Source organism: Wasmannia auropunctata, unplaced genomic scaffold, assembly GCF_000956235.1.
Source record: "Wasmannia auropunctata unplaced genomic scaffold, wasmannia.A_1.0 LD335995.1, whole genome shotgun sequence".
NCBI lineage: Eukaryota > Metazoa > Arthropoda > Insecta > Hymenoptera > Formicidae > Wasmannia > Wasmannia auropunctata.
This window is the reverse complement of record NW_012026895.1, coordinates 162,189-189,472: the sequence shown is the minus strand read 5'-3', so window position 1 is coordinate 189,472 and position 27,284 is coordinate 162,189. Positions and strand designations below refer to the sequence as shown.

At 38.6% G+C, this 27,284-nt stretch overlaps 1 protein-coding gene across 10 annotated transcripts; it reads right to left on the bottom strand.

The window, feature by feature from the left end:
• Positions 1 to 344: 344 nt before the first annotated feature.
• On the bottom strand, positions 345 to 26,979 carry LOC105453759 (serine/threonine-protein phosphatase 2A 56 kDa regulatory subunit gamma isoform-like). 10 transcript variants are annotated; one of them, XM_011695947.1, is made up of 9 exons: positions 26,938 to 26,979; positions 25,915 to 25,977; positions 11,583 to 11,757; positions 6,836 to 7,038; positions 5,821 to 6,215; positions 5,398 to 5,731; positions 5,109 to 5,327; positions 4,671 to 4,895; positions 345 to 4,551 (listed from the first exon to the last, which is right to left on the bottom strand). In XM_011695947.1, exons 1-9 carry the CDS (start codon positions 26,962 to 26,964, stop codon positions 4,402 to 4,404), a joined length of 1,791 nt encoding a protein of 596 aa, XP_011694249.1. In that variant the 5' UTR covers positions 26,965 to 26,979; the 3' UTR covers positions 345 to 4,401. The 10 variants fall into 10 exon arrangements, with proteins under 10 accessions (XP_011694249.1, XP_011694251.1, XP_011694245.1 ...); XM_011695949.1 differs by lacking the exon at positions 26,938 to 26,979 and adding an exon at positions 26,209 to 26,295; XM_011695943.1 differs by lacking the exons at positions 25,915 to 25,977; positions 26,938 to 26,979 and adding exons at positions 16,332 to 16,726; positions 17,641 to 18,292.
• Positions 26,980 to 27,284: the final 305 nt, after the last annotated feature.

Below are 27,284 nucleotides of genomic sequence, written 5' to 3'. Positions count from 1 at the left end.
ATTTAACATTTCAATCAATTGCAATTGCATCTTTACGTCCTGCTCCTACACATTTATAATTATGTAAACAGCACTTTTTTTTTAGTCAATAAAAAATTGAAATATTGCCAATGCGATAAAAGACACTGGAATCTTTCTGTCGTCTTTCTACAAATTATTGTCGGTTATTTTATTTATATATCGTAGGCAATATTTTGCATATATTTTGAAATAATTTGAGAAAATTCAATTTTTCAATATGCAGTTTTGCATATTGAAAAATTGCTACTCGATACTGCACATTTTATAAGATTTAAAGCCTAGAAATTGCTACAAGAACATTTCTCAACGTAAGAATGCATCTGTTTTTTTTTCTCGTAATCCTCTTTATTTACTATAAAACTATGTTTTTAACAAATTGCAGATACGTGTACGAAATATCATCGCTCGAATTCGATATTCGATCGTTCGAACGACATCCAAATGGAACGGACGTAACGAAATTGCTCCGTAGTCCCACAGAGAGCAGCGGATTTTTCCCTCTCGTGGATTCGTGATGCGCTCCATATAATATAATATATTCGGTATAATAAGGATAGTTTAAATTAATATAAATTAATTTAAATATCACATAGAAAATGTGTTATCTTTGTTTACAACTGAGATGCCCTCAGCGAAATTTATGTTTGTAAAGTCTGTTTATATACGTCTATGCGATACTCTGATATTCTCTTCCGTTTCCCCTTACTTCATCCCTCTGAATTCGGATTGCGGCACGGACATTGTACAATATTGCCACCGTTTGTTCATCCATTTACATAGAGATCTTTCTTTTTTTTTTTTCTTAAGAGTTCTGTGTATACGTATTGCGCGCATCTGCCAAAGTGATTACACACGTTACATACAGTTGTAGACTCGCTAGGGAAAATTAGATAAAATCTGCGTGAATAGAAGTTAAAAAAAAATGAAATGACAAGTTTCTCCTTTAAATTTTTGTCGACAAGTTCATAAACGATTACAAAAATTTTGTGAGAGAATAAAAGATAGAAGAAAACGAGTCGGGTCAATTAAACGAGCAAAATAGGTCATAAAATGACATTTTATTTATAAGAATTAATATTAATTAATTACATTAATCTCAGAGATCTCGATGAAAAAATGAATAAAAGAAACAGATGTTTTAGAGAGAGAAATTATTAGCTTTACGTTTATTACACAATGTTGTATAATCGTCAGGTCTTTCACGATTGAAGCTCGTGGTCTACATTTTATACAATCGAGAGCGCACGAATTGTCCTTGAAAATCCTGCTGTTCCATTTGTGTAAATTTCTATATATTGTGTAGTGTGTCTTGGCAGGAATACTCCCGGCGGTTTTACCTTCCGAGAGATGGTGGATCGAAAACAATCTGACATGTTGATTTGAATTTTGGATCTTTGGTACAGAAAGCAGACGCGCCATGACCACCATATAGGCAATTCCAGTGCGCTCCCGAGTGATTGCAGAAAATGCACCCGACAAAATGCGAGACCACGATTTCCAGTTATGAAGGTCCGATTTGAGAGAGAGATATTTATAGAAAAGACAATATTTAATTCACAAGAATTACATACATTGTGTAATAAACGTAAAGCTAATAATTACTCATTAAGAACACTTATGTTTCCTTCTGTATCTTTTCATCAAGATCTCTAAGATTGACGTAATTAATTCTTATGAATAAAATGTTATTTTAATTTGTGACCCAATTTTGCCCGTTTAATTGACCTTATTCTTATTGTTTGCAAAAATACGAACTGTTCTTTTTATATTATTATAACAGGTAGAGAAATAAAATAATGTTCGGAAAGAGTTCGCGCTAAATCCTTTTACTACGACGCTCACCGGGACGAGCGTGTCTTTGGAACTGAGAAGGAAGAATGCGTTCAAAAATAATTATATTATTTACACGATATATGCAGGTACATGAAATGCAAACTGCGCACGACGAGGTCTTTTCTCGCTGCATATAAATAGATTCAATTGAGGGCTCTTGAATGCGCTCGAGAAAGTCATGGAGATGGAGAATGTTGTTTAACCCTATACTGCATATTCAGTCGAGATACTCTCTTTGACTACGATTTCTGGCGATTTGAATTTTCAAAGATTAGAATCGGTATTATTTCGATGTATAAAATAGAGGCTGCAGACGCACGAGAAGAAAGAAGGCCCGTTTTCGTGCGGCTGTTTGAAGGTCTCTGTATCGGATCGTATCGAGATCGGTACGATTCAATTTTCAATTACAGAGCTGAGAAGTCGTTCGATTGTCACGTTTCTATTGTCAACGAATAAAAAAAAATGTGAATCATTTTTTGGATACTTATGGCATCCTTAGAACATGCTCTAAGACGGCGTCGAGACCTAAAATCGAAATTATACCGGTTCCAATCCCCGTTTGGATCATTGTCGAAATAAAAAGATGCACGACGCGGATGAGAACGCTCCTATAAACGCTTTACGCATAATACGTATGAAAGAACTCCCACGGTACCATGCAAGATTTAACGTCTTTATTATATTGAAACGATCCGGCAACTCTATATCCTCTTAATAACGGCGTTATTATTATTAATTGTAGTGTTATTACGATTATTCCTTTCTCTTCCGGTCCTCTACGATTCGACTTAAGCTTTTGCAGGCGTACACATTCACATCCGCGGAGACTGTCTGATTCGATGTCTTTTCGAAGTTGCTGTGCATAACGGTGTATAATTAAGAATTCTCTCTCTTTCTCTCTCTCTCCCACTCTTTCTTTCTTTCTCTCTGATACGTGACGGTATTTTTTTTTTTTCTAAGAAATGCGTGATTTATTCATTATCGATCTAATTTGGGAAAAACGTAGATTTCCGGATAGACTAAACGGATTCAAGGCATTTTGCCACATGTACCAGCTACTACATTATTACTATTACCCTATTTTCGTCATTATTCGTCTCGTTACTATATAAAAATAATACAATAACTAATAATTATAATGATATTTATACCACTAATTAATGATCAATTAGCTGAAATGGCCATTCCTCTCTCTCTTGAATAGGAATAATTAATAAGTAAATAATAATATCTTTAAATCTATCTTCCGTAGTTTTAATTTCTAATATTTAATATAAGTGCTTATCATATCTATGTTCAACAAGGTATCCTCGACAATTATTTAACGTAACAACCTGCCAGCAGCGCAAAGACTAAATTGTTTAATCTTTTTCTCCTTTCTCCTCTCTTTTATTCCTCTCCCTCCTACCTCTGGGCCGCAACAGTATAATCTTTCAATTAATCTCAAGATCAATGAGTTAACAACACAACATGTTATGCAAGCGTTACTGAAATTCTTGTAATATCGATTATATTTGGCAAAGCGACATGTAAACTCGCTGCTTAATCTTGCTGTTTTCGTAGTATATAGGCCCCGCGCGGAGGCATATTCTTTTTTGTTTTTCCACAGGCATCTAGGCACAACAGATACAAAAGTAGTACACTCAGAAGTATCCAGATTTTCTCGTAGCAATCTATTATTTTTAAAATAGCACTATCATATACATCCTAAGATAACGCGCGCCGGCGTGTACTCTTCTCCCCTCTTTACGTCTTCATTTATTTGTTTCTTCTCTTACTACAACGAGCCTGTAGTGTTAAAGCAAGTACGTATATCTATATATGTATATATATCATTTGCACATAAATGGAAACGCGTCATTCGCAAGGATGTTAACACAACAAGCTCGCATAGCGCAATAGTTATGGGTTACAACATCGAGAGCATACGTGTTATATCTTCGATCACATTCCCCCGCACATAACCCTCATCTGTATATAAAATCTCTTGTAGAATAGAACCAAATCCATTACAACCGTAGTATCCACAATTAAATCTCGTTTACGTACATTATTCATATATTATCTTATTGTTGAGACATAGCAGAGGGTAGCACCTCAGAATGTTTCCGATGAATGGCGATTCTACAAGTAAATGTATTTTTAGGGCCTTTTTCGCTCACTAATAATGCGCGCTTTTTATGATGATGCTATTACAGTTCCTATAAACCGCAATATGCCTTTTTCTCTCGTAGATGAAGAAATAAATACAACGCATTTCTAATGAAGAACGAGTTTCTTCTGCAAGCTTCTACGAGTACCTATACACTGTATCTTTGAATCGCACGATATGCGCGGCGGGATAAGTAAGGTTCTCTCTTCTTTTCTTAAAAAAAGCAAATATGACGATATACATTGAGATGATAATACGTCGCTGATTTCGCATAATGGGACTGTCAGCCAAATTATTCGCGTTCTTATCGCCGTTTCTCCCCCCAAGAAAGAAAGCTAACTTCCGATGTTGCTACAGCAAAACAGAGGATACATGGGAAGGGGTTGCGGTAGAGACTAGCAATTATTGGGATCTGGCGGCGTAACAAGGTATTCATCGGCGCGTTTGTGATCGGACAATGCCCGCATTGTGTACGAATCCTGCGGTAAATCGCTCTTTCTTCGTAAAAGCGGTTTCACTTTGTTCACGTTTGTCATTTTCTTCGCCTGTATAAACAAAACACTTTTCTTTTAAACACATCAAAATATCGAGGACGCTTCGTATATAATGGAGCGTCCAATTAAAAAAAAAAAACCAGCAATAACAATAAATATCAATTCCATACCTCATTGGCTCTAGCTTCGATTTTCTCCAAGGTAAGCGGAGTTTGATCCGTATCACCATCTTCGTCGGGCGGTGAGTTATCTATATGCTGCGCTGATGTGTAGGATGTGTTATTCGTTGTGCCTTTATTTGCCAAATTATAGTTCGGATGCCTCATCGCGAGCGCTTCCACGCGCATCCATGCCTCATCCCGATCCTTCATGAGCTTCCGTTCTCTTTGACGCTCCTACACAGTTTTTGGATCAAAATAAACATGATAAAGTGAGATATTAATGTCTTGATGTTTCTAATCACATCAACGTGGAGTCATGTAGTTTTGAGATTATGATATCGAGATTCGTTAAAATATATTTGGCATTTTCACTTAATGCTGAATACTAGTTAATTTAATGATTTATTTATGCGCAAGTGTGCGTAAATAACGTGTCTGCAAATATACCTGATAGTATTGTGTCGTACATTCGTCGAATACTTTTTGATTCATCTCCATGAAAAGTTTCAGAGCGTTGTAAATTAAACCGTGGATCGTCTTGTTCCAGTGATTGCGGGAGTTTCTATAAAAAGCTGGATACATTATCGGTAGGATGACGGAGTAATTGTCCGATATCAAGGACATTATGTATTCATTATTCCAATAATAGAGAGCTCTTTCCGCCACCTGAAACAACACAAATGCGCACACATGTTAGACGTCGCGCAGAACAAAATAACGTTAATTGCGTACTTGCCTGGAAATGCGGCGATGACACGCATTTGGCTAATTGCCTGAACAGCGGATCCATGACTTTCTGAAATTCAGCTGGTTCAATGACGTCCAAGATCTCTTCAAGCTCGTTCAAGAACATAACTTCTTTAGGGGAATGTGTTTTTGGCCAGAATTTCAGCAGATTTCTAATCACGGGCTCCGTCAACGACGGATCCTTCTCCAGAAATTGAACGACGCAATACGCTAGTTGCGGGTGGTAAACGGATAATGACTTAGCTTTATGCAAGGGTAACAGGACTTTTAACAAGAACACCTTGTGCTCCTCCTTTAACGGCAGAGCAAAGCCGTTTATAATACTGCAAAGAAAATAAACGAGCACGGTTGATGAGTACGTCTTATAGATTCCTCAACATTGTGCAACATATTGCATCGAACTTATTATTACCTTCCTAAAATTTCAAGCAGTTCTGCGATGCCATTGTGATGTTCCGTCTCATAAATAAATCGGTAGAAAACGTTATTGATCTGTTTCCTAATGTACGCCCTGAGTCCCAGGAATTTTCCGTAAATCCTATGGAGGGTCGTCTTAAGGAAATCCCTCTCTCTCGGGTCCTCGGAGTCGAACAGCTCCAAGAGCTGCAGCACGAATTTTTGATCTATGTAACGTCTCGCTATGGACGGCTGGAAGTCCTGCGACTCCAGCAGCCGCAAAAAGAATTCGTAGACGAGCTGCAAGTGCGGCCAAGCCGCCTCCAACGTCGGCTCATCCTCTTCCGGATCAAACTCCGCGCCATTAGGATTTGATGACGGGGGTAGCGTCCGGAATAAATTCACGGCGAACTGCAAGGATTTCCGTCGTCTCGGTAAAACCTTTCAACTTTATTCCCTCGCGAGGCACCATTTTATTTATATTACGTTTCTATTCTACACGGAGAGAATTTTTGTTTAAATTTACCCTGCAAATCATGTTAATTGTGGGACAATATAGTATTTAGGAAAATTTTACTGTGCACTACAATAAATTTGACAGTAGTAAAATACAATAAAATCTATTGTAGTGCACAGTAAAATTTGCCTAAATACTATATCTTCCCGCAATTAACATGATTTGCAAATTTAAAATTGGTAAATTTAAAAAAAAATTCTCTCCGTGTATCTATCATATATTTTATGCCGTCTTTAACGATATAGAGACAATGTAAATGTTAAGAATATTTCTTATATTTTTATACAAGCTAACTTTATTATGCTCCTTTCTGACATTATTAATTCTTTTTCTTTTTTTGTTCCTATATTAGTCCGTACAACTATATTTTTCATTAAGGTTTATCTTTACAAACTAATTTCTCAGCATTTACATAATCTTGTATCTTTAATCTGCAAATAGCTTAATGAAATTAGAAAAGTTCATCATGCTCTTATGCGTACACGAAGTATATCAGAGTATATGCTGCTCTTACCATGTTTACCGCTTCGGGATATATCGCTTCGGTAATAACGTTTTTGTTTTTGGTTACATACTCGACCATCTCGTGGAGGGCAGTGCGCTTTACCTCCTTCCATTTCAAATCCGACAACGGATCGGACTCGAAGTCGAAGAGGACGCAGCATTGCCGTAGCTTCTGTATAAAAAGTTCCTCCCGCTCGTTTCCCTGTTGTGTTTCTGGAATCAGATAGCCGATGATTAATCGCGCCGCACTCAGCAGCTTGTATACCTCAAGAAGTGAGAACAGCATTACGCCTATTAATCATATTAGCCTGCAAGAATATCGATGCACGCCAATACGAAAGGGTACACAGTCGAATGTATCCTTTTTGCGCTACTCATTATTTTTTCTCGTTTGAATTATTTTGCTACAAATAGCTCTCCTACCTGCCTAACTGACCCTCTTGACATACGTGAGAAATGACTCTCGAAGTTAAATCTTTGGAATTAATTTATGTTTCATATATCAGCGTCAAGATATTATCGATTATAAGTTCTTATATACAATATAATATAATATATAATATGAATGTATTTTATCCATGTTATAAAAATACATCACGTATTAATAAATATGCAGAATAATAATATTCTCTTTTGAAATAATTTCCAGTAAAGAGGCCAAATCAACTTAATAAAGGACGTCCGATAAGAATGAGAGTACCCAGAATGTAATTTTGCCGTCGATAAAAATGCAGCACGCGATCAAAATCGATATTCTATTTGCTTCTTTCGAACAATCCGATTTGCATAGACAGTTATTTCAGATGTTAATCGACCTCCATTTCTTTAATACTCGGCACAAAAAGCGTGCTGTGTGTCGCGGAGGATTGCCTTTAATATTTATACGAGCTATAATGGCATGCCGGTAGCAGACTTTTGATCTGAAATCTTAAAGGCGTTCTGCTTTTACCGATTAATCGAGTGGGCTCTGACAGAAGATCGATAACGACCTTCAAAATATCGCGACTGCAACCGAGTGGCATTATTTATATCGCTTACTATTCCTAGCAGTCTATGTAATAATAATAGAAGTAACGAGATCGATTGCCGAATTCATCGCGAGCCGACCATTTCATGGACATCATCCTCGCGGAACACAATCGAATACTGATAATTTTACAAAAATAAAGGAAGTGTACTAAATCAATCCTTCAATGATTACATTTATCAACATAATCCCTCCGTTTTATTAATAACAAATGATCAGGTGCACAGATCAGTTCTACAATAAAGTCAGGTGCGATGATAAAAGTTTAAGTGCAATCGAATTCGTAAAAATGAGATTCTCAAAACGTGATTTGAACGCATAAAGAGCTTTACCGATTAGAAGAGGTTGCAAGGGTTGATAGTGCAGCGCGAACGTCACCGGGTAACCCTTGCCCGCGTCCTGGGGCAAGACCGTCGCCAAAGCGAGACCCTGATGAAAGCTGGGACTTTTGGGCAGAGCGCCGCCCAGAGACGGGCCAATTCCACCCACGTGAACCATCGCGCAATATTATGTTACTCAGTACCGACTTTACACTCGCACCTTATTCATCGGCGAATCTCTTCGAACGCTTCGACTTGGGCAAGCACAAGCTATTCACGATATCGTCTCTCAGTAACTTATGCAATTTGCAACACTTTGGATTCACACACTCGACGAGGGTCGGTCTCCACTTGACGTCAAAATCGCGATCAATATTCCGCGATTTCGCTTTTTTTTTTCGATATACGGCGTCAGATTAAAATTTTATTTACAGAACATCGATATTTTCTTCTTAATTAACAGCAGTGAATCAGTATTATTCGAGGACTGTTTACCGAATGAACTCTTTCAAGTCGATTGCCAAAAGAGTTCCTTAGCTGGGAAATAAACACTTCATATAATGTATGTATATCAATTCAGACAAACACGTTTAGGAAAATAGTACACGATAATAATTTTCTTTTAATTTTAGCAGGAATAGTTTGAGTTTCCACGAACGTGCAGAAATGCCGAAAAACATAAACTGTATAATTTTCCTTTTCTAAATTATTTAAGTGTTCTCTATTTTGCGTAAAATCACATATGTAATCAAAGAAAATATTAATGCTAAAAGGAAAAACGATAGTTACAAATTATTTTCCATAATCGTCAACTTTCGCAGATTTTATGCTATAATTATTAAATGACTTTAAGTTTCCTTGTTCGGCTCTTTATCAATTTTTATATTGCCGGATTTACGGATTTAATCCACTCGGACGGAAACCAATTTCCGGAGAATGTTTTTTATTACGTAATTCACAATCATCCGCCAATTTACTTGGCGAAATGCGACGCATAACTTTATTAGCCACGGCGATTGTCGGCCTTCGACAAGTCACTTTTACCGGCTTCCCACGTTATTTTCCGCATAGCTCGCGCTTACGAAGGAAACGCGCATGGTTTTACGCGTTTTGCCAAACCATGCAGAAACGTAACTGTACTTTGATGCAAAGCAACACGAATTGTCCGTTGTAGCACAGTTGCAAGAATATTTTCACACAAAGTGAGTTTGATATTTCAGAGTATAAGCAAATGTAATATTGAATTATTCTACACACATAAGTTTTATAAATGTACAAATTAATACGCGTTGAATTATACGCGGAATTTGTTATTGTTTTCCGTAAATTAATAAATCCAATTAACTTCCTCTCTACATGTAAGTATATTTATTAATATTATTTATATATTTCCAATTTTCCATAATATATCAACAGCATAATAATTATCTATATTTTATTCAAGTTAATCAAGCACTCAATAATCTGTGTACAGATGAATCATTTATAACTCTTATTAATAATTCGATCAGACTTTCAATTTATTGTTTCTCGCAAAGTGTACCACAATATAAAATCAATTTTCCAAAACTATATTGTACATGAAAATTCTACGCGAATCTTTATTCTACATTTAGTCCAATTCTATCACAATTCTATTGCAATTTCACATATCTTAATTGATTCCGCGTATAGTAAATACAAACATCGAACATTAAGATTTAAATAAAAGTTAATCGCTCTTATATTGCTTTGTATTAAATCCGAAACACGAAATGATTTTTTTTTTAATCACAAAACTCACCAATCTCTGAGAATCTTCGAGCTTAAAAGTCACTAAACTTCGTTTCCTCAATTGGAAAACTTCTAAATCACAAGACTCACCAATTTTCGACCGAAAGCGTTTTTAAGGGAAAGGATTCACTAATTTCTGATAGGGAAATTTTTTTTAAACTTTCAACTCATCGATCGGTTTTAAAATTTCCTCCATCTCTGTTCAATATCTATTATCCTTTTAAACCGATTGTAAATTATTCAATCAAGCGAGTATTTTTATCAAGTATTTCCCCGATCTGCTCTACATCTATCCGAAATAGTTCACTTTTCCCAAACCAACGATCTCGAAGCCCTCGGAGCTTCGCGTGCCGGTCGCGCCCGCCCTTAACCGGATTTTCCCACGGACTCGCGATAACAACCCCGTCGACACCATCGGAGTCTATCCGCCGCTAATTCCCGTCGTTGTTTAACGCTCGCAACAATCTGTTGCTTCGTCCGTGTCAATCGATCGGGGCCGGGGAAGGCAAGGCTCTTCTCTCGTCGGGCTTTCTCTCCTCGGGATGTTCGCGCTGCGAAGCCACCCCCGTGAAACACCGGCGAGCACTAGCGGCACGTCCTCGCGGGTCCCCGGAACCCGGTGACCGCGTTCGCGAGGGGCGGCGGGAGGCGGCGAGGAGAGGGGGGCAGGCTGGCGGGTGAGATTCGCCTAAGTGGCACCGCAGGTTCAACGACCTCGAGGGTCCTCGCCGGGATCTCGCGGGTCATCTCTCGATCGGTCACGGGGTCGATACAACCCCCCTTCGTCGAGATTCTGTGCAGGTGGAGCCGCGGCCAGGTGGGGCTCTCTCTCGCGAGGGTGCCGCGAGGGTGTTCGGGCGCTGGTCTCTCGGAGCGGTTGGAGAAGAAGGATCAGAAAGGGATGGCCGAAACGGTGGCGGGGATGAAAGGGAGGGGGGAAGAGGACGGGGATGAGGGGGGCGGAACCCGACTGTTTACGTTGGGAAAACGGGGAATCATGAATCCGTGGCGCCTGCGCGACCCTCGTCGCACGCAATCGATAGACTCTGACGTAGGAGGTATAGTCTCGCAACCTCGATTGACCGGCATTACATTGGGAAAGGGCAGGCGGACCAATTTGTCGCCGCCCTTCTCTCCTATCCTCTCCTCTCTTCTCCTTCCTGCTATCTTTTTCGCGTCTTATCCATTTTTCCATTGTTTGTTTTCTCACGCTTCACGTCGGCGCATTCGATCTCTATCCCGATCTAATTGTCCGTTCATGATCGCTGCAGTGTTACGTGAACTAGTTTCTTGTGTATAATGATTTCTTTATATGTTACTTGTTGATCAGGCTCATCTTAGATTCTAAGCTATTTGCAACAATCGCAAAACAAGTATATCGTACGTGAACACGTTCGAGAGATGACATACTTCTTCATTCTTATTATACGATGTAAATCACCAGTGACGCAATGTGAGAAATGTAAAAGATCGCATACCATTTTTTTATTTGACCTAACAAGAATGCTATCACGTGTGATTAATCTTATACTTTTGTATTGTAAAAAGAACTTCATTCGTCTCAAGGACATCACCGCCAAGTTTTTAGAATTTAATACGCATATTTTATGATGTACCTCCCCGACTGAATGACTCACCGGATAACAACGGCAATTTCTGCAGTTCCCGATTTTTCGATATGTTGAACCTCGAGCTGCTTTGCCGTTTATCCTTTTTGATTACGGGTCCACCAGGTTGATACTTGATTTTATTGATAAGTGTAGGCGGTGGCGGTGCATTGCCCACAGGAGGTCCTCCGGTCACCTTGTTTGCCTATGGCAGATAAAAGATATTAAAAATAGAACTTGTAGATAATTAACGAATGGACGAAAGTTAGTAACTATGACAAATTTCAGATAAAAAACTATTATTTCGATTATGAATGGATATAGAAGTTTTTCTGAAGTTAATTATATATTGGAACATCTATTGTAGAATTCCTTTTTATAATTCGTATCCACTTTTGTAACACTATTTAAAAATATAATAAATAAATTTTTGATATATAACGTCTACAATGCATTCTGAATAGAGTTAAGAAATCACAAATAAATTAAATCCAATTAGGAATTCGTGATAGTGTGCTTAATTCAATTACTTATCTTCGTATTAATTTAACTCGGTTATAAGTAAAAAATCGATCACTCGCTGGCTGATCGGATTAACATTACATAAATGGAACGCGAAAAATCGCCATGAGCTGTCTATGATCTATGGCACGATGCGTGCGAAAATTGAAGGTCTCTTTATATCTTTGTCAGAATCGAAAATGTCTACAAGCACACGTGTTCTACTATATAGTTCTTTTTGACCAATGACAAATAATTTTTTTTTAATGTCGAAGCACAAATAATTTCTCGAATATAATCAAGTGAAAGTGGCTATATATTCTTTATTGTAAAAGATAGTCCTTTATTTCAAATAGCTGCCCTTTAGATTTATTGTTTCAAACTAAATTTTATCCTTTATTTTAAAAATTACTGGAAATTATTTTTTAATTAGCGTTCCAATGTTTAATGTCATACTAATGAGCGAAATTTTACGGAAACAATTGACTAATTTAGTAGCGTGTAATGTAATTTGTTTTGTCTTTTGTTAATCATATACCTTTTAATTTTTTATTAAACTTATTCAAATTAGATTTAAATTTATTATTTATTATTTCCAATCTATTTCGGATTTAAACCACGGATTCGTTCCAATACAATCGAATCAGTTTTAAATTATCAGAAAACTGTGCAATACCTCATTATGGTATACCTACTGTGTAAGAAAATTTTGTAATGTCCTGACAGTTACAGACTGGAAACATGTAGAAACAAAACCTTAAAATTTTGTAGGCTTACCCTTCATTTTCTTTAAAAAAGTATAGCCATCAATTGGAGATGAGGAATAATTTTCACAAATTATAAATTTTCCAGATTCATAATATACAATCTTTAATTATTAGTTTTAAATAAATTTAAAAATTAAATGTTTGATTTTTGTATAAAGATATTCAGTACTTAATATAGAAATAAAAGAATACTCGTTAAAGCACATTAAAACGCAAATGTAAACAAGTATAATTTATTTGCAGTTATACAATATCAAAAATTAGAGAACTATAATTTATTAGAATTTTGAGATATTGAAAAATGGATGAATTATCTATTAATTTCACATAAAATATTCAACGAGCATTCTAATTAAATTTAATATTAAAAAAAGATTCTAATAATCCCATTAGAACATAAAATGTATATTGCATGTGTCACTTTACTTGCTGAACGACATGTAGATGGGCCCGTGAATCTTGTAAAAAAGATACACGTGAACGAATAGTTTCCTCTAATCATTTTCGATCACAGTTATAAAGTAGGTTATTCGAATGAGCGAGGAAAGTCGTAGACACGAATGCTTTGGTTTATCTTGGATTGCGGTTAAGTCGGCCGAACAAATGAACCACGTTGGCGTCGCATAATGAATCCAATCAGATCCCCTTCTTCTCGCTTTATTACAAACCGACCAACTAGTTATGCGAGCTTTCATCATTCGCTTTCTCGATCGTTCCGCTTTCGGAACTTTTTCGCGCCTAACGTCGAACGTCTAATTAGCAATTACCGACTTTTTCAACAGTATTCTATATCGGTTCTGTATCGGTAATCGGGAGATGCGGAAGTTTCCTTAACGTAAATTTAAACGAAAGTAATTTATTCACGAAGTTGACATTGAGAATTATGACCTGTAAACATTTTTCAAATATCGGAAAACGTTGATTAGAAAATTGATCCGTAATTAATTTCATGTAAAATATTCCTCAACGACCAGTTTTACTTTGAAGGTTGTTCGTCAAAATATCTAACGCTGAATGCATGATAAAACATTGCGTAATCAATAACGCATCTGCGCAGTATGTATGGCAGGTAGTACACATAAGCGAGTTAAACGTATTCTAAAGAGGTGTAGTAAAGCGAAATGTGTGTCCGCAGATTGCAGATAAAAATAGATGTAAAACACGATCTGATGAACTATTACGAAGTTGCCGTCACTCGTCGTCGTCGCGTCGCGTCGCGTCGTCGGTCCGAGTTTTCATGTCACGCTGGTCGCCGTGTGTCTTCAGAATATGCGCATGCGATCACGTACACTTGATAAACAAAGTTGACGATCCTACACATTGTCTCCCGAGGAAACCCAGTATTTACTATCGTACTGAGAGAGCTTAAAGAGATATGTAAAACGCGGCATAAACGTGCGATAATACGGAAGTTGTTTTGCGCAATTGTTTCGCGCGACGAAGCAAATTAACAAATTTGGAGGATGCTTTATCGTTTTGAGATTAAAATTTTATTGTCTATAATTTTTATTGTCTATAAAACAATGAAAAGCTATTTATTTTGTTCTGAAAACATAATAGATTACAAATTAAAAAATGTATTTCTATTAAAAAATCTAGTCTATAATATAATTTTTTAATATATAAGCATCAATTTTCATTCTAATATATGGAATATATTGATAAATTGTTTCACTTTTGCAGAGTGTATTGCATTTCAAAGTAAACCAATTTTTGTCAATTGATTGGCTTTATAGCGAGCGAATAATGGCTTATAACGAATGCTTTTATGCGAGAAAAGGTCGGTCGGTGTTGAAGTTCACGGTCAAAGATTACAAACTGTTATAGCTCTTATTCTAACAAGAATTTCCGCCTTAGGGATCGAGGGACGTGCAAAATGCATTTCATTTCTTTCATTTTCCTAATAGCATTTCTCGTTTTTCATCAAAAGCTATTCATTATTTCGAATGAATGCGAGAACAGTAATGATATAAAAGAGAGTAATTATGTACGAGGTACCGTTTGATATAGAATTGCCCTGTTTTTAACGAAATGATTCAAGTTCTAGTTTGTCGATTTCCATTTTTTGTCTCGTTAAGCTACTATTAGATTCATCCTCTTTAAAAAATAATAATAATTCTTTAAATTAAATATACACTGAGCCTGATGTAATATTGCAAGCATGATATTGATAGAGCTATAATTCGTGAGATTAAAATCCCTATTTATTTCAAAATTCACGCAATTATTGTTGAATATAAATTACTGTAATATGTATTAATTTCTTCTGAAATAATTTTAATACTTTATATAAATATTAAAATATATGCGAAATGTATGTAAAATAAAGCATAAAAATATGTATATACAGAAATTATAATATTCTAAAAATAAAAAAAAATATTGCTTGATCGTGTTGGCGTTTTCCAATCTTAATTGTTTACAAAAAATTATAATTGTCATAATAAAACCAACACTTAGTTATAAATCGAGTTTAATAAACCCAAATTTCAGTTGTATATAATTTTTTTAATTGAATTTGTCAATATGTGGGGATTAGGTTATAAAAGTTAAGAACACATTGATCTTCGCATCAAAAGGCATATCGATTGCAATGATGTTTGATATTTCATAACTTGAATCACGTTAAGTTATTACGTGATATTTTTCTATGTCATTTACAATGATACTATGTATCGCTGCACAAAATTAATGCGCATTCGATACTGACCGTACGCAGTTATCTGTACGTCGCGTCGTATTCCGCGCAATCGAAACTATCGTGTGCTGAAAAGTTGTTCTATCTTTGGTTATCGTATCGGTTACATCTGATAAATATACGCTGATAAATCAGGAAAGATCTTGCTTTCCAATCGTCGAATGTTAAACCACAAGCAAGTACAAAATGAAAGAATTATCTTTGAAATGAATTTAAAGATAACACTTTTGATACTCGACACTGTCCAACAAGCAGTAACAAGCTAGAAAGTTTGTGCAAAAAATTGCTGTCGCGTAAAATTGCAGATAAATAAACAGTTCCAAACGAATTACTCATCAAATAATTTTAATTTAATTTGCCAATTAAAGTATTAAAACATTAATTAATATACGAATTATATTGTATTTAATCGTAAAAAAATAGTGAACGATCACGATGTATGTAGTCAACACACATTTTTCGTAATAAATAAAAAAGTACTTATTCCCATAAAACGTATCATATCCCGGAATCGGAATATAGTTAAAACTAATAATGATGACAACGCGAATAACGAAGATATCTAATAGAAAATTTCTTAGTTTTTCAAATTTAAAGTCTTTCCTAGATTTAGCTTTCAATTCTTCGTTCTACAATTCTACATTCATATATAAAACAAATTTATGTAAAAGTGCCACATTTAAATCCGTTGAATATTTGATAAGAGAACGCATTGTCCGAAACACACCGGGGCGCTGTGGGGAAAACCTGCCTTTTTCCTGAACACATTCCCGAAGGCGAGCCCGCTGAACGTTTGCATTTTACTCTGCATACCAGTGCGCGATTTCCGGAACAACGATCGGCCCAGGAAGGAAATTCACTATCGGCACAGGGCGGCAGCCAGCCGCGGGAAAAACGGTCTCGCGTCGTCGTCGCGGCGTAACATGATTCTCGCATTCGCGAGATCCTCCCACCTCACGGGACGAAGAGGATCTCAATCACACAGCCGTCGAACAGTCGATCCACTTCACGTACTACCGGGAATATCCGCTTTCTTCCCGCCGGCACCTGAGAGTGCATCCCCGAATGCATGCCTGAGAATATTCCGCGAAATAACTCGGGGGAACGTGCTGGGAATTTTTTTCGCTCTAAAGTCTAAAAGTGTCAAACCGATTTTCCGGTTATAAGAGTGCATCGGCGCGAAATGTCGGCCGAAAATCGTCCTCTCTCTAAAAACGTGGAAGATAAGACTTGCATTGAGACTTCACACTCTCGCGGACGAAGTCGACTCTCGAGCTATATAATCTCCTCGATCGATCGATCGATAAAACATTCGTATAGATTTCGCGACTGTATTGTAAAATTTTCGGCTCGACGATCAAGATAAATTACAATATTTCAGCGATTACTATAATGGGGTTGCACGTGTCATACGCTCGATCTATTTGCAACAACGCGGATAGATTCTCTATACGCAACCAATTTACGCGCGAAACGCGCGCGGACGTGTGTGACAAAAATAAGCCGGTGGAACGAAGTATCTGGGCGAGAAGTAGGCCTTCCCCCCTTATCCAAGATTAGGAAAAGCCGCCGACGGTCTCTATATACTGGATCCGGCGCTTCGCACTTGCGGAGTATTTTAGTCGACAATCGAAAGTGACGAGAGAGTAAATATTATCTTTCTGTCGCTGGCCGTCACGCGATGTTTTGTAACTCAATATTTCCCAGTATCCCCATCTTTAAAAGAAGCCTGGACGTGACGTAACTCACACTTAATACCGATAACATATCGCTATACAATTTTTCACGAGAATTACATTTTTCATATTAAATGTCCTCATATCTCCCTGGATCCTCTATACCGCGATATTGTTGAATAAATTTTCCAAGATTAGAAGTCGTATTAATAAATTATTCATAATCGTAACTTTATATTCATTATTCATAATAATGTGGCTTCGTATATAGTCACACGGTCTCTGGTTTACTTTTTTTCTCAGCGTAATTCTACAAGCTTTTCGAGTCGTAATTTTCTGCGACGATGAACAAAAACACACATATATATATATATATATATATATATATATATATATATATATATCGCGGTAGATAAACAACTTTCGCAACGATAGAGTTGTCTCACCTGCGGAGATTGAGTGTTATTTATCTCTCATACATAAAACATCGACTATAACTCTCTGTGAGCGCGACGGCTCTGTCGAACGCGCGCAAAAGGGATCGCGAGTCGTCGGTCGTCGCGAGGACGGGCGTAAAGCGGGCGTTTCCTCGGAGCTCCTCGCGGAACTCGGGAGTATTCGCGGTATCCCCGCGGGAGGATATAAATATTCCCCACGCGGATGTCCAGCGCGGAATATTCTCGTGGGCTGATCTCTGTGAGATCCCTCGCGTGGCGGGACGGACAAAGGCACTCGGGGATTTGCACTACTCGCGACGCGCCGTAAAGGAGGAACGTGTCACCTCGTCGTCCGGTTCTTCGCTCGAGAAATCGTCGACGACACTGTTTTCTCTCGCGCGACCGCGCGCGAGAGAGAGTCCCTTCGGGCGAGAACTCGCCTGGTCGCGTTGCCAGCGGCCGAGAGAGAGAGAGAGAGAGAGAGAGAGAAAAAGAGGAGCGAAGATGTCGCGTAAGCGGAGACGAGAAACGCGAAGCGACAGCGTCACGACGTCGCGACGCCCAAGATCGTCCGAGAGGCGCGGAGTCGGAATCGGAATTGGAGTCGCAAGTCGGAGACGGAGTCCGAGACGGAGACGGCGACGGCGACGGCGACGAGAGCGCACTGTCAGAGGCGAGCGGCAGGCGTGCACTCGTGACCGAGAATCGCAGCAGCCAGCCACTTGCGACACTCTCGTGTACACACACCGCAGGTTTTGGCGAGCGCGATCGGCTCTCGCGGCACGCCGCCGTCGTCGTCGTCGCCGCCGCCGTCCGATCGACGCCGATCGTTCAAGGCCACCACGTACGACCTTAACCCTCACGCCAATTATGAGGAATTACGTTTTATCTCGCGGCACATACACATATGCACACGCGTATGCGAGTTCTTTCCCCGACGTTTTCGTACGATCGGTATGAGAGAGGACATGGAATTTTTTTTTTAATTTATCCTGCAAATCATGTTAATTGTGGGACAATATTATGTGGGATTTTACTGTAAAATTTATTATAGTGCACAGTAAAATTTGCCTAAATACTATATTGTCCTTCAATTAACATGATTTGTAGGGTAAACTTAAAAAAATTCTCTCCGTGTAGTTAGATTCTGTCATGTTTAACGATAACGACAGTGTCGTTATCGTTACATTGTCGTTACGCAGGTAATATATGGTACAAAAAAAACACGACAGGTATAACGAAAACGAACTGCCGTTACATCTAGCTTTTGAAGAGACTTTGCGTCCGGATCAGCCATAGACTCTCTGGAGAGAAGGTGAACTGAACGAAGGAAAAATTTCGAAAACATGGATTTTCTTTTTTACTTTTCATGTCATCAAATGAAAATTTTTCAAATTCAAATTATTTTTTCTCAGTAATAATTTATTATAGAGTTAAATCGTATACGAAAAATGTTTAATGTTCAGAAAGCGTCAAACTTAAAACTTAAAGATGCGAAAAAACCAGTTTCAAGATCTTTCTTGAGTTTTACATTAAAAACAAGGATTTGTATTAAGTTATATAAAATATATTGATGTAAAAACAATTTCGTTTAAATTTATTTTTGCTGAAATATTAAAAATTGAGAAGTAAACAGTTCTTATTTTGTAATCCAAACTCTCGAAATTTATTGGAATATTCGTTATGATAATAATTGTCAATAAACAGATGACATGCGCCTTTATCCGGGCGATATATTGTTGCACAGTATTAACAGAAACACATGTCAATAGAACAATTATGAACGCAGCGAGATCCTTTGTACACGCCGCTCTTCCCTGTCAGACTTTATTTCCTAACAATGATGATGAAGCGGCTTTAGGCGCCGCGTGACGAAACGACAATGCCCGGTTACTATTTGTGAATACCTGTGGGAGGTGCAACGTATGCACGCGTGTCGTGCATGCGAAAACCATGCAGAAACCGCCCGGCTTGTCGTAGTCACATGCCGTTATTAACGGGTGACAAAGACGACGTCGTGTCCGCCACATATTTTGTCAACGAGACATCCAATTGTTCTTGAAGCCCAGTTCAAATTCCACCTATCTACAATACGCGACATGATTTTACGCGTAATCTCGCGTGTATATAACGTAATAAATTTACAGATGTTAAACAGCAATTTTCCGAATTCTCGTTTTACGAGATAACATATATCGTAATCACGGGAGGCAGAAATATATGAGAGAAAAGCGTCGCAATCCGACAGGCATAACACATAAATAACGGATTATTTTCAAAATCATCGCAAGTTAAATAATTTAACTTGCATAGATGCGAATAAGTGTCATCCGACAAAACGATTAAACAATCGGTTATTATATTTAAGCAAAATTCCAAAAATAACGATAAATCCGTCTTTGTACTCTATGCAAATGATTTTATAATTTACGAACTAAAACTCTCACATAAAATGTCTGCAACAGTCGTATTTCCTTCTGCGTGTTATCGATCACTTTGTCACGGCGCATTTCGTAATTCGCTTATACGCGGAAAGAAGCTAATTTTGTCATTATAATTTTCTTAAGTGTTAAAACATTGAAAGATATACAAGGGTAAAGCAATTGTAACTTATATCTCATGCAATTAAATTCGAGCCAGAAAAAAGCGAATAAATAAACCGAACTGTTATATCGGCACAGCGTGATATTATTCGACGTGTATTAATTTCCCTCTATTAACCTCCCGCTTGTTGGAGATCCTCGATAAAAAAAAAACGATCGGTTTCGTTATAAATGTGTTGTTTCATACTGTAGAAATATTACCGTGCTAATGAAGATTACTGTCCGATATCCGGATGTCACGACATTAGCGTTACGAATTTTTCATTACATATAGTCTTGCAGTTATTCGACGGAATATTTACAGCATCGTTCTATCATTTCCTAGACATTGTGCCCGGTAATTTTCCGTAAATCGATTATCGCGATTATTTGACATCGCGCCACCACGGCCTATCCGCAATTTATCATCGCGTTTACGGTGACGCGTGCTAAATGTGCCCGCCCCATTATTGCACGTCAATCTAACAAATAATCGTACATATGAGTGGGCCCATTATACATCGCACGGCACGGAAGTCGATTTGCGATTTCACGGGGAGCATAACTTTTGGCCGAACTGACGCTACAGTTATTCCGGCCGTGGCCTATTTTCGGAAACGATCGAGGAATTCCAAGGTGAAAATTGCTGTTATAGCGCGTGACCCACGGATCATCGCCCTTCCCTCAACCCTTGAGTGTATATCTATGTCGACTCCCACGCTCAACTTCTTATCCGTATTTTTGTGAAATTATTCTCAAGCGTTTATTCAATTTTTAATCGCCATATCGGAAAAAGCACTTAAAACTTCTCGAGCCCTTCGCTGAATGAAGTTCGAGAGTTGCTGTAATGGATGAAATTTGTACGTTCTAGACTTGTCTAATATTTAATTAACAATATAGATTAATATTCAGTTAAATATTTTCCATGATTTTATCTCTATAATAAATTTTTTATATTCTACAGCATAGTAAAAAAAATATATTTGAGATTAAATTATTTTCTTTTAGTTTTCGGAACTTACATTAAATTAATTTTTTTAATCAAAATCCTAAAAAGGAAGGAAAGACCTTACACGCAAATGTTTTATATTATCTGCTTCTTGAACATGACCCTAGAATCTCATGCTATTTCGAGCGCGCCTTGCATTTCTTCTTTTCTGCATCTTAGATATTTGTCGACTCCCTCGCTACAAAATTTCTACTACTCTCGGAAAAGGTAAAGCTCATTTTCGCACACCTGGCTCCTTCAGTAAGTCGCCGAAAAAGTCGACACGAAACAGAGGCGCCTGGAAGGCACCGTCAGTGTTGAGTATTATTAGCCCGCTTTCTATTTGCACGCCGCTCAAAATAGAGAGAGAAAGAAAGAGACATGCCGTTCTTCTCCGCATGGCTGGCTTTATCGGGTAGGCGGGACAACCAACGAGATTTTTTGTGATCTCATTAACGAGAGCGTTGCAGACGCCGCGGGGAAGAAAATCCACAGTCCCCCGCGAAAATAAGCAACGGGACACATGCTTTCGCCGCGTCCAAAATTCCGATCGTTTCTCTCTTTCTCCCTTTCGACGGGATATTTTGAAACCTCAAATGTTATCGAGCATCTACTCGATAAAATATTCAGCCATGCAGAATAATTGCCGAGTTAAAAATGGTATAGATTTAATGCCATTAAAAGAGACATTTTCGTATGAAACTTCGAAGAAAATCGAAGCGTTCAATTATACGATCACGGTTACTTTTACTGTTTTACTTTATCGTTATCGTCGCTTGTATTTCACCTATATTATTGTGCTGCTTTATCGATGCCATTTCGTCGCGTATAGCACGGAAAATTTCGGTAAGGATCGCCTGTAAAATTGCGCGTAAAAGCGCCACGGCAAAACGGCAGCCGCGTGTCGGTTCAACATGTATACTGCACATGTAATATACAAAGTGTTTGTGCTAATGCGCGGCGCAAATTGCATCACTTCGAGCGAACGTACAAATGCGATTTCTATATACTCATAGCGCATCTCGCACGGCCACGCCGAGCTCCGTCATAATAATTTTTCTTGCGACACTTATTTTAGAAATATGTCGCGTCACGTGCACGTCGACGCCGCGTCGTCAGGTGTCGGCAGCTGACGCTGCCAGTATAAAAAAAAAAAAATAAAAAGAATCGCCGCGCTTACGTACCCGAACTCGCCGTTGACAAAATCTGTCTCTTAACAAGCAGAGCACGCGAGCCCTTAACTTAAACTTCCTCGTATACATCATCGTGTGAGAGCTTGCGCGACGAATTATAAAGTTCGACACAATCACGTGGCGGACGCGGCGTCAAATGATAGCACAAGTATCCATAATAATCGTGCGCACGCAGGTACGTGTGTATGTACGTTTGTGTTCGCGAGTATGCATGTGTGTGTGTGTATGTGTAACATTTGGCATCAGATCAATGCGTGTTTCGTGCCATTGATGCCTCTGTACTAATCGTCGACGGGGGGAGTAAGAGGAAGGGGGGAAGGCAAAGATGGTAAATCTATACCGGAACGATTCTTACTTTAAGTAATTATTTAAGATGTTGTGCGCGGTGTCAATTTCTTCGATAATTGCTTTACCGGCTTACTCATCGGCGATCGATCTGCGACAAATTCTATATTATTTTGATGAATAAATAATGGCGTAATCCAAATATAACGTATTGTAAAAATAAAGTGGAGTAGTAAAAGAGCGCAATTCGCTCAGGATCGTCATAGTCGACGGAATGAGCGAGGCGAAACCGCGTATGTTAATGATGCAAATAAACATTTACGTAACATCACGTTATCGTTACGTGCAAAATTCACATGCGATATCGATCCTATATCGATGAGATACGAAAATTAATGCACGATCGAAAATAAACTTAATGCGGTAAGGGGAACAAACGAATTATGCAAAATGATTTCCTGTGCAACTTTGAATTTTCCTAGAAGACGAGCGCAATTTGATTCCGAAATTTTATTATTCTATATAAAAATTTGCATCACATCACTAATATCGGACGAATTTATATATATAAAAAAAAAGTTATTTTGTGTAAAATATATTGAATTCAAAAATACAATTTTTTACGATATTAAGTTACGGTCTAAAAAAATCGTGTGAATATACATTGCTGATGTTAAAAAAATATTTGAATATATTTAAATTTTATATATATATTCGAAATTAAAGCTACATTTTTTCGACAGATAGAACATAAAATTCTGAAATGGTTAAAATTAAATTTACAATTTACAATATTATCATATGAAAAATATTGTATATTATCGTAGTAAAAAAAATGTCATTAAACATACTAGTAGTTAAACTGCTATCAGAAAATTTATTATGCTGCCTGGTTGTATCAATAAACACGAGTCGCCGTGCCTTTTGTAATATTACGGTGTCCATTACAAGATCATTAAAAGAAATACACGCCTAGTCGATCATTCGATGTCGATTATTTTCTGTTAAGAAATAGATTAGTTTTTAAATTTACTTACTCCCTATTTATTGTCGAAACTTTTTCTGTTTAGTGTTATTAATTTTTATTAAATTTATTGACTTTATTGACATATAGCAAATATTAAATAAAATTATTCAATTAATATGACTATATAAAAATTAATTCCTTGTTCCTAATTTTTTTACGTTCATTTCTTATTTATTGTATATGAACACTTTTAGAGTGACTTTAATAAAACCTCGATCTATTTAATGGACAGTTAACTAAAAAAATATTTATATTTTATTAATAGAATTATTATATAATTAAATTTAAATAGAATAAATGAGTAGAATTATTAATTTTATGTACAATAGTTTTTAACACCGAATAAATATTAATCTTAGAAAAAAGAAGATTAAATTGAGAACAACGATATATATAATTAGAAATTTTGCTGCAAATCAGTTGAATTGATTGTCAATTCAAGTCAAATTGTAATTTCGAAATTAAATTTTGTTAATTCAATAATAAAGATCTATAAATATATAAATTACATGTTAATCGATTATTACTGATTTCGAGATACTATTATGGAAAATTATTTTTTGAAATTGATTATTTGGATGTCAACATTGCCTATCTTTATAGTTACGAGTCTTGGCGTCGCAGGTGCGCCATCTAGTTCGGAACAGTTTCAACTCCGACACGATAACTTTCGTTATCTGACTGCTCGACGAATAATGTTCGCGTTTAGATCGTTCATTGAATGATATCAATCATAAGTGCCTCGCAAGCACAATAAATTTCTAGCTTTAACCGGTGTTAAAAATATATTTATCGGTCTCGATGCTAAGCAGTTATTAGTAAAAAAACGAGAAGAAAGGATGACGACAAAATATTCTATTGCTATTAGAAAAAAATATATAGATAAGATTCCTAGTATATAAACAAGTTGAACAGATTAAAACAATATAGTAATTCTTCTCGCTAATTATTCTTTGATAAACATCACACACAAGATCATTTTTTATGAATGAATATGTTTAACTTGCAGGAAAGGATGATATCTATTTAAAGAATATCTATTTAAAGAATAATAGCAAAATGATTAATTCAATGGGAGCTTAATTAACGATATTAAAAATGTAATATCCTTCCATCGTATGAAAAATATATATAATCCTTCGACATCTGAGAAAGATTTCTACGTCAAATTTGCAAAAATTTAACTACAAGAATATGTCATCCACAATTTGTGGATGACATATTCTTGTTTATTTCTAATCAACTATTTCTAATCAAAGGCTCATAGTCTCATGAAAGAAGTTATATAACTGATAAACGAAATGTGTGCTACGGATCATATTTGTTAAAACATACATGATGTTTGATGTATACAGTACGATTGTGCTTCACGTCTGTTTTAATCCGAATCTTGCGTGAATCACATTTGTGCATTTGTAAAGCGATTCGCGTGAAGGAAAGTAAATTTTGACCATGGAACGGTCTTTTTCTTTCACTTCCTGCATTCTCATTGTCATACTCCAGACTCATAAATTACGTTTTCTTTGACGGATGTTATCTATAACATAACAGTATACTATTAATATTGGTTATATAAACATTCTTTCACAATCAATAATCACAGTCGCAGGAAGCAACAAGTCATATTAATACAAATTACACAAACGGCGCAACTGTACCGTAATATACACGAGCCGACAAACTTATCAGCGCGAAGAAGGAAATGTGCTATTATTTCTTCCCAAGACTTCATTATCACATAAGACTCCGACGCAACCTAATGTACTACAAAGACAGCTCTGTCGCGAAGACAACTTGGAATATCTCCTCTCAACGGGGCCGCTTCACGACATTATCAGTCCTTAAAAAATTCACGAAAAGCCAAAGTATTCAAGGATCCAAATATTCTAATACATCCGGTGCGCACGCATACGGACGTGGCTCGTGTCGTTGATAGCGGACAAAAAGCAAGTAAAAGATGCAAGATGTCGGGTCGGCCATGCGGCCGACCTGTCATCGTGGGGGCTCGCCGAGTGCGTTTTTCCCGGTGGAGCGGCCGTCGAAACGGGACGCGCGACCCCTGCGTAAATCGGCACGCGGCGTCCCGCGGACGCGCCGACGATCCGCGATGACAGGAGCGGACTCGCGACGAGAGACGGCAGGAGACCGATAGGAGACGGAGGGAGAGAAAGAGAGAGAGAGAGAGAGAGAGGGGCAATATAACCTCACCTCGTCAACGGCGTCGACATCCTTGCCGTTCTTCGTCTTCTCCTTGCCGCTCTTCGCCGTCTCCTGGAACAGAAGCGGAGTGAGTGCCGGCGTGGGGCGCATCGCGCTGGGATTCTCGACCGTTTTTTTCCTCGCACTCGCGGTTCGCACTCGCGACGTTCGACCAGAGAGAGTTCGCACAGAGAGGGAAGGAGGAAGAAAGAGAGAAAGAGAGAGAGAGAGCGTGACAGCGGGAGCGTCGGTGAGAAATACGCACGGTCTGAGACGATATACGAGGTTGGATGTGCTTAATACCATTGCGCTCGTTCCGGGCGCGCGGCCGAGTGAGCAGCAGTAGCACGCGTCTTGGTGGTCTTCGTCGTCGTTGTCGTCGTCTCGTCGTCGTCGTAGCCGTCGGCGACGTACGCGTCGGCGAACTCGGGGCTGCGGGCAGGAGGCGAACCGAAAAACCGAACACGGACCGATCGCGCAACGCGCGCGCGATTAATCCCGGTCGGTGGCGAGAAGAGCCGAACGGCGGTGGCGGCGGCACGGGCAGAGTCGTGCGGAACAGAGAGGGCGGTCTCGCAAACGTGCGCGCGCGCGCGCTCGCTTGGGCGCGCAAGCGAGCGAGCGAGCGAGCGAGCGAGCGACTTGGAATCGGGATCGGGTCAAGAAACCGGAGTCACGCTAACATCCTCTCTCGGGTGGCTGGAGGAGATCCGCCTGCCGGGGTTGTTCCCCCGTTCCCTCTCTCTCTGTTCCGCGCGCGCGAAACGCTCTTCTCTCTCTCTCTCTCTTTTCCTCGCCGGAGTCGGTCTGTCTCGCTCGCCCTCGCGCCCGCAGCGCGAAACTCCGCTATCCCTTTCTCTTTCCCTCCCTCTTCGCCGTTTCGCGCACCACCACCACCCCACCACCACCACCACCGTTTTCATTACCACACCACTGCCTCCGTTCACCGGATAGGACGAGCGTTTTCCGCGAATAAATGAAACGCGGCGACGGCGAACGGCCGACGACCGCGATTATCGCGGTAGACGTTACCTTGTCCTCCTTCTTCCGGTTTGGCATTTTATCGGCGGTATCGGGCACGCACGATCGAATCGGACGCACGCACGTTCTCGCGCGAGCCCGGATCACGGCCAGTCGCGCGTATCAACGTGTTTCGCGGAGACCGCGAGCCAACGAGCCCGACATACGGCGCGCGCGTGTTCGCGATGGCCATTGGCCGGATCGGATTCGGCCCGTGGACGCCTCGGCGATTTCCGCGTGTGGCACGCACCGCGGTTTTTTGATCTGGTGCGACGCGAGTTTTGCCTTAGCACTTTCGATCTCGAGTGAATAACAGATGTTGTTAACAAAAAAGAAATTAACTTTTTACATCGATGACG

Bases quoted from the DNA above. Each gene is read 5' to 3' on its own strand.
- LOC105453759 (XM_011695943.1), bottom strand. From the start codon at position 16,454: ATGCGAGAATCATGTTACGCCGCGACGACGACGCGAGACCGTTTTTCC. The intron at 5,732-5,820 runs GTAATAATAAGT...TTTTCTTTGCAG, and splicing joins CTGCTTGAAATTTTAGGAAG to TATTATAAACGGCTTTGCTC. The intron at 5,328-5,397 runs GCAAGTACGCAA...GTGTTGTTTCAG, and splicing joins TGTCATCGCCGCATTTCCAG to GTGGCGGAAAGAGCTCTCTA.